The sequence below is a fragment of the Kogia breviceps genome, chromosome 4 (assembly GCF_026419965.1).
Source record: "Kogia breviceps isolate mKogBre1 chromosome 4, mKogBre1 haplotype 1, whole genome shotgun sequence".
In the NCBI taxonomy this organism is placed as follows: Eukaryota; Metazoa; Chordata; class Mammalia; order Artiodactyla; family Physeteridae; genus Kogia; species Kogia breviceps.
In genome coordinates this window covers 177,872,268-177,887,944 of record NC_081313.1, presented here as the reverse complement: position 1 = coordinate 177,887,944, position 15,677 = coordinate 177,872,268, and the positions used below count along the sequence as shown (strand labels likewise).

The following is a 15,677-nucleotide window of genomic DNA, read 5'->3' as shown; positions in this document are numbered from 1 at the left end:
CCAAAAGACGATGGAGCAGCACGTGGAAAGTGGGGACGGACCATAAATTCTATACCTAATGCAAATATCCTTACAGAATAAAGATGAAATGAAGATGTTTATAGATGAACAAAAGCTGAGGGAATTCATTGTTGCACTAAATGCAATGCTAGTGAGATTTTTTTCAGGCTTAAGGAAAATGATTCCAGATAGAAACAAGGGGACCCCAAGGAGTCAGTAGATGGGTAAATACAAAGAAAGATTGTATGCAACAAAATTAACACATACCTGGTCTTGAGTCTCAGGAATGTGCCTACTAGCTGTATTGTTGCAGGCAGGTCAACGCTTGCAGGCTGTTTCTTCATCTGTTGGTGGGGATTCTGACAGCAGGTGTTTGTGGAATCTGTGAGATAACTCTCAGCCCAGCGCCTGGCTCGTAGCAAGCCCTATTATATTTTTAATTATATTATAAGTTGTCCTTTGCTGTGTTACGGGGGTCTGGGAACTGTGGGAACCACTCTAGACCCTCTTTCACTCTGTGTCCCTAACTTAGGAGCTCAGATGAGAAACTGTCCCAAAAGGCCTGCAGAATCTCTGGTAGGAAAGACAGGGCAGGGAGGCCATTCCCTTGTTGGAAATGGAAATCCTGGCTACTAACTAGAAGAAAGAAGAAATGCTCCCGAGTACCCTGGTGTGGCCAGCTGTCTCCCCACGTGGCTGCCAACTGACAAAAGTGATTTTAATTAGCTGCTGTGGGCAGAGGGTGTTGGCCTGCAATGCTGACCACTCAGGAATGGAACTTCTGCTCCATTGGTGGGACTGGAGCCCACAGAGTGGACAGGGCTGCTTAGATGGGGCCTGGGAGAGCCCTCTCCTTGGGGTCCACTCAGCTTTGCCACACCAAGTCCAGAGCAAAACCCACCGTAGACAAACTGGCAGACAAGCACCCTGGGCCCTGGCAAAGGGTGTCTCACATTTTCTGTCTGGCTATCATCCATCTACCCACCTATTCATCCATCCATCGACCTGCCCATCCACCCTTCCATCCACCCCACCCCCTGCCCCCATCATCCACTCACTCATCCACCCACCCATTCGTCCACATTGTGAAGTCAGGCTTGCTTTTCAACCCAAAACTTGTTGCCTGCTTGCAAGGAAAGAACACACCATCAAAAGCAGGACCAGACACTTAGTTCTCCGCCATCTTGCGCCTCTTGGGTTTCTGGTGGTGCCGTCTCTATTCCTCCGGGATGCCAGCCTTGCTCACGTTCCCCGTCCCCACTCCTGATGCCCAACAGGCTTGGTTCCAACCCTCTCTCCTCTTCCTGGTCATTGATCTGGAAGCACTGGGACAGGGAGAGGAGACAAGGAACCCCATGGTGCTTTGTGGCTCCACCCACCAACTCCACAATGGGGGGAACCAAGCAGATGCACGAAGCTCTACACATAACTCTGCTTTCCCATCTGACTTTATTTCACTTTTTTTTTCTATAAAACTCCTCCATAATTTCACAATTTAACAAAAAGTTTAAAATCCAGGACAGAAACAATCCTGTAACTTATTACAAACACAATTCTCCTTTATTCCTCTTATCCAGGAGTTGGTCTCAGGCCGATGAGTGTCCTAGTTCCTAGTTAGACACATTCTTTGTAAAAACCCTTGTGGGTAAGAAAGGTATTCGATACCTTTTGCTTTCAGGCGTCGGTTTACATTTTCTTCAGGAGATAGCGAAACACCGGGATTTGCACTGGGGTCAGGGGGCTTAACACTAAACACACGGCAATCACAAAGTGCCGGCCCCTTCCTATGGAAGCGTCCCCAGAGCCCTGGTGGGCCCAGCTGCCGGGCAGCTGGGGATGGGGTGGGGGGAGCAGCTGGGAATGCCATGGTCGGGGCCCTGGCTGCCTGGCACGTCCATCAGGTGGTCCCAGGGCCAGCACTGGGCCCAGAGTAGCTCCAGAGAACAGCACTGGGGCCTTCCGGCCAGAGGAGGTAACAGAAATGGGTTGGTGCTTCCAAAGGCCCTGGAAACAGCAGGCAGGGCCAGATGCTGCTGCTGCTGCTGCTGCTGCTGCTGCAAAGGGCAGGCCCGAGAGCCCGGCCTTCCTCTAGCTGCCTCGGGGGCAGAGCCTGGCTCCCGAGCAGAGGGCTGCCCAAGTCACAGAGTCACAGAGCCAGGAGGGCCTACAGCCCCTGCCAGGAGATCCTCCGGAAGGAGAAAGACTAGCGCCCTTGGGCTGAGGTTCCCCCCCGCGGCCCCCCGCGGCCTCTGTGCACAGAGGGCCAGGCAGCCGCTGCTCTCGGGCCAGTCCTTTCCGTCCAATGTCTTAAGAGTTTCCAGAGAAGAGAAGTGCCCCACTTCGGAGTATTGTTGGCCTGCCTGGAGAAGGGGACGGTGGCAGCACGGAGCCTGCCACACAGGCCTGCCCTCTTCCTAATACCTCAAGGCAGTGGGGTTGGGAGAGAATCGGAGCAGATGGCGAGGAGTCGCGGCAGTTTCCTCTGAAAGTTCTCGGCCTTCCCCGAGTCCTGGGGTCTCACCAGGGAGGCTGGCGCTCGGGGAAGCCTTGGAGGCGGGGCTCCCGAGGGAGTGTTTGCGGTCTGCCTGACAGACAGAATCGGAGCAGTGACAATGGTCAGGGACCACAGGAAAGGGGAGCGTGGCACGCCCCACGTGGGGATTCACAAACTGGGGGGAGGGGGGGCCGTCCGATAGTGGGTGGGAGAGAAGTGAGCCTGGCTCCAGTCCCGCCCTCCTCTCCTGGAGCCGGTGGGGACCAGAGGAGCCTTGAGTCGAGGTCGCCAGCCCCCAGGAGACCCCCACAAGGTGGGATGACTCTGTGAGGGCGTCTGGCCGGGAGGGAGGAGCTGGCTTGGCCCTTGGAGAGTTTCAGGCGTGCGAGGAGTTGGGTCTCCAGCCCCGGACCAGCGTGAATCGCAGGGGTGGGAGGGCCTGCCGCCAGCCGGGGCCCAGGCACGAGGGGCTGGTTCTGAGTCCTGACGCTCCTCAAAAAAAACTCCACAAACTATCCCGTCTTATTTGGCAAAAGCTCATTTTTTCCGAAGTTCGAAGACTCGGTCAACAGAAGGAAGAGGATCCTATGGAAGGAGGAAGAGGACGAGCCCCGGGACGCCGACCCAGTCTCAGCCCGCGGCTGGCTGGGGGCCGGGAGGGCTGCTCCTGGAGACGGCGGCGCGCAGTGTTCACCGGCCCCGGGAGGAGCAGGAGGCGTCCTCCCTGCACCTGGAGAGGGTGAGCTGGCGCTCCAGCTCGGCCTTCAGCCCGACGCCGAGGCCAGTGGAGACATCGTAACCTACAAGTCCCGCCTTACACCCCCCACCCCCACGTGCACTGCTGCCCTGGAAATGCACACCCGGGAACCGCTCGGTACCTACAGTGCAGACATATATATATAATAGAGAGAGAACTATACAGCACGGAGTCCCAGCACAGTGAGAGCCGACACGGGATCGTGTCCGGCTGACGCGGAGGACGAGCCGGGCCCGTCCTGGTGCGGCAGGAGCCCTCTGAGGTCCTGGGGCTCAGCGGGGTGTTCCGAACCGTTGGAGGAGGCCGGAGGCAGTGCCCCAGCCTCTCAGAGGGGCCCGGGCAGTGAAGCTGTGCCACACGCCCCACCGAGGAGCGAGGCCCCCACCGCAGGGCACGTTTCTTCCCCCTCGAGAGTACACAAGCCACTTTCCAAGGGGGGCCCAGGTGACGGCCCCAGGGTGTTGGGGAGCAGCAGCGCCGGCCTGGCCCCCTCGGCCCCGGGGCTCCCGACGAGGAAAGTGCAGCTGGCCGCGTGGGCCGAGGACAGGGCGGTCACTAAGGCAGTGCTGCGGGCGGGCAAGTCGAGAGAGGAGGGAAGGCGGGGCCCAGACGTGGCCTCCCAGGACCCCGGGGACACGGCCCGGCACCCGGCCCAGGGTCATGTGGCCACCGCCTCCAGGTAGCTCTGCAGCTTGCGCACGGTGGTCTCATCCAGGGAGAAGAGGTCGAAGTCAAAGGTGGTGTTGGTGACATTGAAGTGGCCGGTCTCCTCGATCAGGTTCACGATCTGGAGGGTGGTGGCAGGTGGCTTCAGGGGACAGGGCGCTAGGCTGGGGTGGACCCCGCTCCCCACCAGGCGCTCGAGGAGAACGGAGGGTGATTCCCTGGGGCTGCCTAACGGGGTCAGCAGCCCACAGGCCTCAGGGGCACCCCACCCAGGACTCCTCTGAGACGCTTTGCCCTCAGGGGGCCACGGGGTGGGTGGCTGCACCCAGTACCTGCTGCAGCACGTTGCGCTCCCGCAGTGCCATCAGCCTCCGGTGCAGCTCCACCAACTCATCGGTGTAGGCCTGGGGGACAGAGAGGCGCTCAGCGGGGGGCCCAGCGTTGCCCTGTGACCACACCCACGTCAGCTCCAGGCCGGTGCTCCCCCCACTCCCCCAGCCTCCACCTTGTCATAGCCCCCCCCCAGCCCCGCCTTGTCGTAGGACCCTCCCCACTCCAGCCCCCGCCTTGTCATAGCCCCCCCTCCAGCCCCAGCCCCCACCTTGTCGTAGGCACCCCTCTTGAGGATCTTCTCGGGCTTGCTGCAGGGCTCCGGGCTCCGGCGGCCTGACATCTGCAGGGTGACCCCAGGTCTGCGTGAGCGCTGGCCCACACCCCCTTCCCCAGCCCCCAGGGCCACCGCCTTCCCAGGCCCGAGGCCTGCTTGTCCTCCCTCCTCTGGCCCTGGACCCAACGCTAAGGGCAGCCCCTCCTGGGGAGCAGACGATCTCTGGGGCCTGGAGGTGAAATGACCTTCCTCTGCGCCCACCACCCTGAGCCTCGGACGCTTGGAGAACCCCAGGCCCAACCCTCAGCCGGCCTCTAGGACGTTACCTTGCTGTTGGGTGGGGGCGGCTTCTTGGGTGGAGGGGGCTCCCGGCTGGGTAGGCAGGAGTCGGCGCTGTTGTCACTCTCGCTATCACTGAAGCTCAACCTGAATGCAGACACAACACCCTGTCAGGCCACCCTGTGCTCAGGGGAGGGGGCCCCACCCTGCAAACAGTGCTCTGGGGCTCTGGGACGGACTCGACCCCTCCCTGGGGCCAGGCCAGCGCCCAGCGCTCCCCCTACAGCTCAGGAGACCCCCTCAGCCAGCTCTAGGAGGCCACTGCCAGCTTAAAAGAAAAGAAAGAATGCATCTGAGCTGCCTTCAAAGAGCCAAGAACCCAGAGATGAGCACGCTGGCTCTGAGAGGCTCTGGGATCCCGGCGGGGCTCGCCGCTCGCCGCAGGCTCCGAATGCCAGGTGCGGTGCGGCACCCACCCTGCAGGAGAGTCACTGCCAGCGGCAGCCTGAGCCCAACGCCCCGGGAGGGACACAGGTGCCAGCGTGGTGGCATCAGACGCCCGCCCCTTGCTGGGCGGGGCCCAGAGCCCGAGTCTGCTGAGCCCACTGCACAGTCCTGGGGCCAAGGCTGGCACTTGCGCTGGGCTGGAGGCTGAGAACACAGCCATCCCTGAGGTGGGCTCGCTCCCAAGGCCTGGGGGTGTCCAAAGAAGGGGCCTCGGCTTATCCCACTCTGGGGGAAGGCCACACGTCACCTTTCCTGGGCCAGTGCACTCGGGGAAGGCGCCAGGGACCCCTGGCCCGAGAGCAGAGGAACCAGCCCCCACTGCTCCATGTGCCTGGGACCAAGGCTGGTCCTCGGGCTGCTGGGCACCGCCTCGCCCCCCTTCTCGGGGGGTGATGGACTCCTCTCCCTGAGCGTCCTGCCCCTCCCTGCCAGGTAGCCACACCCTCCAGCAGTGGGAGGAAGGATGCCCCCCGAGGCCCCCAGGCCCACCTCCATGCCTAGGCAGGGTGCCGCCCGGTGGGCTCAGAGGCGCCCTTTGCCTCGCCCCGGGGAGCCCCCGTCCTGGCCCACCTCCTGGAGGCCCCACGATTACAGCAGGGCCAGGCAGAGCTGCCTCGGTGCGCCCACACCCACTCCTCCCCTCGGCCCAGGCACCTGGAGTCCCTCCCCGCGTTCGTCTTGCCAGCGGCCTCCTCGCCTGACGAAGACTCGTCCTCGTCAGATTCCTCGGACTGCAGGTCCTCCACCATGGAGCGCAGGGGTCCTGGTGAGGGCCGCGAGGCAGGGAGGGAGGGAGGGGGAGAGAGGGGGGTTTCAGGGCTCCACCTGCACCCCGGAGTCCCCTCCACCCCCCAGGGCCACACGGAGCTCCTTGACGCCACGACCCCCAAAACGCACCCAGGCAAACCCACCTCGGAGGTTCCTCTGGCCAGGTGGGGCCTGCCGGCCATCTCCAAGGACTGCCCCCGTGGCCACCCCCTCCTTAAGAGACCCCTGGCTCCCCCCACCCCTACCTTCCTTGCCCTGCTCACAGGCCTCTGACCCCTGGCCCAAGACAGGACCGCAGGGCCCCTCCATTGCAAAGGGAAGGAGCAGCCCTCCTCTGCTCCGGGTGCTGGGGTCAGAGCTCTGCCTGCAGGCAGGAGGAACCAGCCCTGGCTGAGGAGGGCGCGGCGGCCCGAAGCGTGGGCCACAGAACACCAGCCCCCCAGCCCGCGCCCCTCCTCGGCCCTGCCCAGCCCCGTGGCAGGCCCCTCCACTGCTCGCGGCCCACCGTCTTCCCCTTTCTCCAGAGACATTCGGTTCCAGTCCCCTACAGACGGCATCTTGGTTTATATTCCCGTTACCAAGGCAACAGAGGGACACAAAGCCCTCAATTACCTTGGTCATGTGATCCCACGCACGGCAGGTTTCCTCCTCCCTTCCCCGTAGATAAGAACCGTTGGAGAGTGTGAGCTTGGAGCACCCCATCCCCCAGCCCCCTCAGGACTGCGTGTCTTTATGTCAGGCCCCCGGACTACGCTCGCCTCCCCCGGCTCTCCCCCACCCTCCAAAAAGGATTGCAGGCCGTGGAGGAAACTCTCAATCCGATCCACCAGAAGAGGTGCTTCCAGTGCAAGGGTGGGCAGGGGTCGGCGGGCCATGGGGCCCTACCCCCTCTGGGGCAGGAAGTACCCCAGGCGGCCTGCAGGGAAAAGGCAGCACTGCAGGCTGCGGGGGCCGGGGGCCTGGGCCGAGCGACGGCCAGGCGCGCAGCAGGAGCGGAGCGCTTGGCTGGGTGGCTGAGGCAGAGGAAGGGACCCTGCGCTGGCCAAGTGAGCCTCCATCTGGGAGGAGCTGGAGAGGAGGCTTCTGGCAAGGGCAGGGCCCAAGTCACAACAGGGCCCTTCGCCGCAGACCCACAAAGCACAGCTCAAAGCCCTGTCGCACAGATGGGGCAAAGCTGAGGGCCCAGGTGACGGACGGCTGGCGGTCGGGTGACCTGTGCCGGTTTTGCTTTTAACACCGGCCCCCTGAGCGTCCACATACCTATGGACACGGATCTCTGGGGCCCGGTCCAGGCAAACAGCGTATCCTGAAGTGAAACCCTGGGCGAGCTCAGCCCAGGCCCGAGCCTCCCTACCCTCCCTCGCCCCCTGCCCTCGGGTTTTTCTGGCCGCGGCGGCAGCGTTCAGACTCAGGGTGTGCTGAAACTTGGGCACGAGCGAGCCCACGTCGGGAAATTCCCCGTGAACCCCTGGACTCCACAGCAGACCCAGTGCCCCACCGGCCTCTGGGAAGGTCAGGCGGCTGCTCCCAGAGCAGCGAGCCTTTCCACCAGAAACCAGCCCCATGCGTCCCCACCCCGGCTCTCTCCTTTCCCAGTACGCACCTTGACTGTGGTTCTGAGACGGCTCAAAATCCGAATCCGAACTGGAGTCGGAGCTGGAGCTGGAGTTGGATGGGCTCGACTGGGCGGACTTCACCCCACGGCAGGGCAGGCAGGGCAGGCAGGGCAGCAGGGAGAGAGGACAACAGTCATCTTTCAGTCCAAAGAAAAGGAGCCCTCCGGTGGCGGGGACAGCCAGGCAGGACGCCCCAGATACGCACTCAAAAGGCCGCCAAGGTGCCAGGCCCCGGCACCCGAGACCCCGACCCCATCCCACCTCCTCCCCCAGCCCCCGGATGCCGCCGGTGTGCATTCAAAAGGCAACCAATGACCTTTCTTTTCCCGGTGAGGGACTTAAAATCTCCAGCCACGCCTGGTGCTCCCACCTGCCCAGGCAGGAGGACGGGCGAGGCAAGCTCTCACCGCAGGGGGACTGGGGGCGGGCGGGGGGCGGGCGACTGCGGCTGCTCTCACTTGTGGGCCCTGCCCTCCTCCGGCGAGAGCACAGCTGGCTGGTGTGTGCTGCGGCGCTGCAGCCAACAGCTGGAAGGTCTGAACATTCTCATCCCGCCCCTCATTTCCTCACTCTGTCCTGAGGCTGAGTAGCGACAGCAAGCTGCCTCCCCGTCACCGAGTGGCCCTGAGGTGATGATGAGTGTGTGGGCAAGTGACAAGCACTTGAGGACACGGTGGACTCACCGCCAGCCCCACTGCACCCAGAGCCGGTCACATCCCCCTTCTCCCCTTCCTCTAGCCCTGACGAGGCCACCAGGGGGCAGTAAAAGCCCAAACTAGGAGCCCAGGCCCTAGGATGCCAGGGCGTAAGTAGCGTGTGGGGCGGCACCTCCCACTTGAGAGGCCCGCGTGGGGAAGGGGCTGAGCCAGAACCGGGCGGTGCCTGCTCCGGGCCCTCAGGAGAACCCCACAGGCTCCTGCACAGGTGTGCGCAGCAGAGTGATAAGCCCAGGGCCGGGGGCTGGGCCAGACGGGGCTCCAGTGGGCAGAGTCCGTCGCTCAGAAAGCCTGCCAGCCCAGGGTGCCCGGGCGCCGTCCAGCCTTCCGTCCTCGGGCACCGTGTGGGGGAGCTGAGCAGCCTGAGCGGCTGGAAGGGGCCGGGAGACAGGCAGAGGCACCCGGCAGGGCCTCCTCAATCCTGCCACGGGCCGCGGGAGAGGAGTCCCTCCCTGCTGGCCTGTGGGCCGAGGGCAGCCCCAGCTCCCAGGAGGAGACCCGGGAAGGCGCAGGTCTCTCCTCAGCAGACTCAGAGAAGGATCCCACCGCCTGGGCACAGAATGCTTCCCAGCTGAAGAGTTGAGGGCTCCCTCCTCTGGGGTCCACCATCGCCCAGCCCGACCCGCTCCGGGCCCTCCCGGCACTCCCCTGCCAAGGTCCCCGATTTGCTACCTTCACACGGGCCAGTGGTGTGCCCTGAGGAACCCTCCCCAGGAGACCAGCCTCGACTGCCGTCAACCACTGTCCACTGGGTGGGTACCACTCAGACCAGTGTGTGACCCTCCCCACCCCCCAAAACGGGCCTGGAGCCACACGGCTCCCCCTGCACGCACACCCATGAGGTCCTGGCTTCTGACCTTGGCTTTCTCACCAACTGGCCAAGGCAGCCCCTGGTTTTAAGCCTCAGTTTCCCCATCTGTAAAAGAGCTGCCCTGCCGGCCTCTGCGAAGCACACGGAGGTCGATGCCAGTCGCGCTTCCGACCTCTGGGGCAGGGTATTCAGACAGAGCTCCGGGGCAGGGAAGGCCTGGCTGGGAGGCCACCAGCAACACAGGCTCGGGCCAACGGGCTCAGGAAGGTCCAGGGCAGGGCAGAGCTTTCCGGCAGTGGCACCCACTTGGCCTCCAGCATGGGACGGCCGGAGACAGGCAAGGGCAGCTGGGGAGGCCTGGGTCTGGAAGGCCGTCTCGCCCCCGTCACCACGGCCATCTGTGCCTCGCCGGGTCCCAGGGTCAGGACATGTGAGTCACTGTCCAGCAGCCCTAGAGATCCCCCAGGCACGCTGACGGCCCAGACTCGCCGTTCACAAGTCTCTCAGCGCGCGGGATGCGCCTCTTCAGCCGGGAGAAAGCCCTGGGCTTCCTTGAGCAATTCCAGCCTCAGGGCTGCGGTGGCCAAGGCCACAGACACTGGACACCCAGCCAGCCCCCACCCCCACCCCCACCCCAAGCAGGCAGAGGGAGCTGCCCACAGTGGCACGGGTGCTCACAACAATCACAGCAGGACGTCAGGGTGGACACCCGGGGCCAGGGCGCCAACATTCAGCCGGGGAGGCAGGGCTCAGGGAGGCCTCCACCTCTTCCCTACACAGGCGCACCAGCCTTGGGCACAGGAAGGTCTCTCTGGAAGCACCTGAGGTGGACAGGAGGGAAGGGCACCAGCCCGGAGCTCTGGGTCTGAGCAGACAGAAGAGAAAGACGCTAGATGGGGCGCTATGAAGCACCTAAAGAACCTCCGGCAACAGAGAGGTGGCTGGGAGGGCCCTGACTCCCAGGAGTCTCCAAGTAAGAGACGTTCCGGGGTCCTGCCGTCCTCAGGTTCATTGGCAGACAGTCTCCCGGGCGCAAGAAGCGCTGGGCGTGTGACATCACCAGCCCTGTGTGTGTCCCTAAGGTGGGGATGCACTGTTACCCATGAGCCAAACTGTCACCCCCAGCCACCTCCAACGAGGTGCCCCACGCACCTCACGACAGCCGCACGCTCACGACATCGGTGCTACTGACACAAACCACCTCTGGCTTCACCTCTGGGAACCACTTGTAAAGTCCCAGTGGCTCTCTGAGCAGCAATGCTGGAGACAAAGCTTCTGCCTTTGAGAGTGAATAAGAGTCTGGGAACCATAAAAGGCCACTGAGGGCTTCCCTGGTGGCGCAGTGGTTAAGAATCCGCTTGCCAACGCAAGGGACATGGGTTTGAGCCCTGGTCCGGGAAGATCCCACACGCCGTGGAGCAGCTAAGCCCGTGCGCCACAACTACTGAGCCTGCGCTCTAGAGCCTTCGAGCCACAGCTACTGAAGCCCACGTGCCACAGCTACCGAAGCCCACGTGCCTGGAGCCCGTGCTCCGCAACAAGAGAAGCCGCCGCAATGAGAAGCCCGCGTGCAGCAACGAAGACCCAATGCAGCCGCAAAAAAATAATTAATTTTTTTAAAAAGGCCAGTGAGGGCCGGGGCTGGTGACACAGGGGAGGGGGTCAATCGCTCACTCATCCATCCGTCCATCCAACTATGCATCCATCACCCATCCATCCCTCCAAGTCCCTGTTTGCTGAGTAGCAGAGGCCAAAGAGCATATGCAGGAGTGACACGGCCCTCCAGGGCCCAGAGGGGTCTGGCACCCGGTCAACAATCTGGCTCCTTTGTGGCTCAGGCCATCTCTGACGGCGACATTCAGAGCCGCATGGAGATGCTGCTGCAGGAAAAACCCAGAACCTCTGGCTCCCAGACCCAGAGAGTGGGACGAAAACACACAGGGACACCACACCACGAGTGGAGGGAGGGGGTGCCCTGACTGACCGAGCCTGCGGCAGCTGGGTAAGGACTCCGTGGTGAGACACAATCACCCACCCTGACCCCAAAGTGGCCAGTGAGACCCCGGCCCACACAGGGGGCAGCCCGAGAAGAGCTGTGAACGCAGGTACCGGTATCACGCTCCACCGGGACCCTTCATCCCAAGCACCGTCCACACAGATCTCACGAGGCGGCTTCGTCACCCCCAACGTAAGGGGAAACTGAGGCCTGGCAAGGCACAGAGGCTGCCCCAAGCTACATGGAGCAAGTGGGCGCCCAGCCTCCCTGTGACCTCTGGGCGGCTCAGAGCCCGCAGAGAAAGGACGAGGGTGGGGGTGGGAAGGGGAGAAGGGCGGGGGAAGGAGCCACCTCACCTCGGTCTTGAAGGAGGCCTCGTCCTCCGAGTTGGACTCCTCCACCTCCGGGGGCTTTTTGATCTCCCTGGGCTCGTTCTCAGCCTTGACTTTCTCCCCTTTGGCACCGCCCTTGTCCTTGGCCGGCTTTTTGTCCGAGAAGGAGGAAGACGAGGTGCGGGGTGAGGTGCTCGGGGCGCTCCTGGACCCCTTGGAGCTGCTCTTCTTCTGCTTTTTGGCGCTGGGCTTGGGCGAGTCGGTGGTGGCCGGCCGCTTGCTGGAAGACTTGGGCGGGGGCGGCGGTGGGGGCCCGCCTTTGGGGGACATGCTCTCCAGTTTGGTCTCCTTCAGGGCCATCTTGGGCTCCTTGAATGCGGCCTTGGGCGGCGGGGCCTTCTCCTCCTTGGGCGGCCGGCCCTCGCCCAGCTTCCGCGCGGCGTCCTTGGCGCTCCTGGCCTGCTCGCGCTCCGGCTCCTTGGAGGCACCCCTGCTCTCTGAGTCCTTGCGCGGCCGCTCCCGGTGCTCCTTGGTCGTCTTGTGGGCCTTGCAGGCCTTGCCGCTCTCCCTGCTGGCGTCCTGCAATGCCGGGCAGGAGGGGGACACGGTCAAATGGCATCTCGGGGCCGCCCTGCTCCGCCTCCCACGACCCCTACAAAGTATAATCCACCTGATTCAGACTCAGCTAGAGAAAATCTTCCATAAAGCGAAAAAGTAAGGCAGCAGGTGAGAGTTTTAAATGGAGCTGTCCCTTTAAACTACTAGGAAGTGTCAGCAGGTCCCAGGCGGCTGCAGGCTAAGACTCCCCTGAGGGATTCAAGAAGAGTACACGGTGAGTCAGATACAGACAGGCAAGCCACACCGACCCACTCCCGCTCCAGCGCCTCGCAGCTTCCCGCGGGGCTGCTGCGGCGCAGGGGCTGGGGGCGCCAGCAGGCGGGGCCTCTCCTCTGTCCCCACCAGAGCCAGGTGCCTCCCCAGGTCGCCCCCACCCTGCCTGGAAGGCCCGGCTCCGGCTCCGGCCCAGCCCGGCCTGATCCCAACGCACGCCGGCACCGCAGCTCTTTGATCGCCCTTTAATCTCCACAGTCGGCGTTTACCGAGCGCCTGCCAGGTTCCCAGGCACTGCGCATGACCAACAGCTCCTAGACATCCCGGAACCCAAGCCGCCTGGGCAGCTTTTCTAAACCATGTGCAATGCCTGAACCTCCACCTGGGAAATTGAGGGTTGGGGGTGGAGCCTGGACGCTGGCGTTGATGAGCCAGGTCAGGGGGGCCCCCACTGGGGACAGAGGCAGCGAGCAGCCCTGCGCCGGGCTGCCGGGAAGGTGGGCTCCAAGCCTGCACACCTGCGCTCCCTGTGAGCAGGAGCAGGACCACCTACCTCACCAGGTGACGGTGCAGGGCGGGCAGGGCAGACAGCGGGTGCACAGCCACCCCGCCCCCAGGCAGCCAGCGCGCCCTCGGGTAGGAGCCCCGTCCGACACCTTGCGGGCCTGCTCCTCATCAACACCGTGCACACCGCGCCATCACCTCGCCGCACAGCCAGGGCTGCGGGACAGGTGCCCGCTGCCACAGCTGCCAGGATTCTGCCCCCGACTCTGTGGGACAGGTGCACGGCTGGGCACCACCAGCAGCTAGACCCCAGGGGCCCACCTGGGCGGGGCCCCCCAGAGCTGCCTCCCTCTACCAGCTCACCCCAAGTGCTGAGGCGACGGGCAAGCCAGGTGAACACCCAGCAGCTGGGCCTCTGCTTCCTGTGCTCACAGCCCCCAAGGGTTCAGCAACAGAAGCCTCCCAGCAAAGAGCCACAGGGAAAGACGGCACAGCCTAGAACCTCCTCTGACCTACTGGAGTCCCCATCTTCTTGTGGATCCACTACCACACCAGTGCCAAAGGTTCAGGGCCAGCCCCACGTGGCCATGGGCTCCTGCCGCCTCCCTGGAGAGAAGTCGGCCCTGTGCCCTAGCCCCGGGCGTCACGTCACCACGAGCACCCCTTTAGAAGCCTGTGTAAAGGGGCACCCCTGGGGGGCTGGTGTGTGGAATGGGGCCAGTATCTGGGGGCTCCACTCTCCAGCAAGCTGCTCCCCCAAGGAGGGACGCAAGAAGCAGAGACCTGCCACGCCATCCTGGCCTCTTCCTGCAGCGTCCACGAGCCCGCCTGGGCTGCACAGTCCCAGCCCCGAGAGGCGGAGCGGAGCAGCCCTGACAGGCACGACTGCCGACGGCCCCCCGCCCAGGTCGGCAGAGCCTCCCCGCCGTCCAGGGCCTGCCCAACTAGCAGGGGCCTCGGAGCGGCAGCTCTTCACCCGGAGCTCTGCACGGGCACCCAAGAGCACAGGCCCTCTGAAGTCACACACTAAGTCTGGAGCATAATGTAGACGTTCCCGGGGCAAAGCCCCACTGCAGTCATGTTCTCAAAGCTGTCGAGGACCCAAAACGATTAAGAACCAAGTGTTAGAGAAAGGCCCACCAGGCTGACTGGCTGACATCAGACAAGGAGAGGCAGGGCGCCCTGAAGCTATAGGTGCACGAGTCCAGGGGGCGGCGGGACCAAAGGGAACAGCCACCTGCACAGTGAGCCTTCGGGGGGTCCCGGTCCTCTCCTAGGAGGCTCCACTTCCTGCCTGCCAAGCCACCCTCTGGGGGCCTGTGGGCAGAAACAGAACCACAGGGACCAATCCACCCGGGGTTGCAACAGCCAGACTCTCCAGCGGCCCCCAGGCCCTACAAGGACCACCCCCCTCCCTCCTGGCCCTTCTGCCTGGAGCCTGCGGTCCGGCCAGTCAGACTCTGCAGGTCCAGGCAGTGGAGAATCCATCTGGGGGAAAGAGCCGGTGCTTCCTCGGCTAGAAGCAGAGGCCGATGACTCAAAGAGGCAGGACTGTGACAACGGGCAGAGGGGGTCTGTCGGAGAGCCGTCAGCAGAAACCTTCGCAGGGACCCCCTACGTCACAGCGCTCAGGGGCTGCAGAAAGATGCTGGACCAGGAGGGGTGAAGACAGAGGATCCTGCCTGCAGGCCTCCCAAGCCTTGCAGATAAACCCACTGGCTCGGGACGTGGGTGTCCCAGGGGTCTCAAAGACCTCAGCAAGAGATGCCACCAGCAACCCCAGCAGACGTGGCTCTGTCGGCCTCTGGAGTGTCCTCACCACCTGGGAGGGCACTTCTTAGGTGACTTGCAAGCAACAGGTACAGAAGAGATGGCAGTTCCCACTCTTCCCATTTTGCACCGACTTCCAAAAAACCGTGGGTGGCTCAGAGAAGCTGCCAAGATCGCTAGCAAGAATTTTTCTTCAAGTCCCATGAGGTTCAGGGAAAGACCTAGGAGGCCAGTGAGGGGAAGACCCCGGAGCTGCACTCTGTACTTGAAGACTCTGGCCTCACGCGTCCAGAGGGCTTAAGTCAGACAGATCTGAGGATTTCAGAGACCTAGTGGCCTTGTGGAAAGTGCCAGAAAGACCTTGCCTGGGTGACGTGGCCCTCCTCCAAGGTTGCTGATGAGCATAAGGCTGTAAGACGGCCCAAGAGCTCAACCTGTCCCGCCTCAACCAGGCCCCCGACACCCGACAGGGAGCGAAGCAAGAAAGCTGCCAAGATGAGAAATGGATAAACTTGCAGGGTTGGTGGCGGACGACCAGCAGCTGCCCTGAGAGCCAGGCGGAGCTCGGCCTCGGGGACACAGCTGTGTAGGTGGCTGCAGCATGGGATGCATGCTCACAAGCTTCCAGGTCCACTGCGGTACCAGCCCAAGGGCTCCGGAGGCCACTCCGCGACAGTTCAGAGAGAGAGGTGTCGGGAGGGCAGAGTGCCACCTGCCCGACTGGCCGAGAGAAGATGATGAAACGTTTCTTCTTGGGGCGAAACAGCTGGCTCCGCCACATGGTTCCACCCGGCCCTTCCCCCAGACGAGCTCTCTCTGCCCAGAGCTGCTGCCAAAGAAGGAAGTGGAACCTGGAGCAGCCTCGGGAGGGAGCGCCAGCCCCAACGGATGGGGCGTCCCAGTTACGCCCAGGAGGCAGCGGTGGACACACTCTGTCCACGGCCCCCAGCCACACCAGCCTCTCGGGGTTCTGTCTGAGTGGCCCTAGGCCCTCGGACTCGGTGGACGGGAGAACGGGGCAGG

At 63.4% G+C, this 15,677-nt stretch overlaps 1 protein-coding gene across 5 annotated transcripts in view; it reads right to left on the bottom strand.

Annotated features, from left to right (window-relative positions):
- Positions 1 to 1,432: 1,432 nt before the first annotated feature.
- MLLT1 (MLLT1 super elongation complex subunit) overlaps positions 1,433 to 15,677 on the bottom strand; it is a 130,786-nt gene continuing 116,541 nt past the window's right edge. For all 5 annotated transcript variants that reach the window (XM_067033006.1, XM_067033009.1, XM_067033008.1 and 2 more), the window contains 7 exons: positions 11,574 to 12,128; positions 7,682 to 7,769; positions 5,965 to 6,073; positions 4,851 to 4,950; positions 4,519 to 4,590; positions 4,250 to 4,321; positions 1,433 to 4,038 (listed from right to left, as the gene is read on the bottom strand). In XM_067033006.1, the coding sequence (XP_066889107.1) occupies positions 3,910 to 4,038; positions 4,250 to 4,321; positions 4,519 to 4,590; positions 4,851 to 4,950; positions 5,965 to 6,073; positions 7,682 to 7,769; positions 11,574 to 12,128 (1,125 nt within the window). In that variant the 3' untranslated portion in view covers positions 1,433 to 3,909. The remainder of the gene's footprint in view (positions 4,039 to 4,249; positions 4,322 to 4,518; positions 4,591 to 4,850; positions 4,951 to 5,964; positions 6,074 to 7,681; positions 7,770 to 11,573; positions 12,129 to 15,677) is intronic.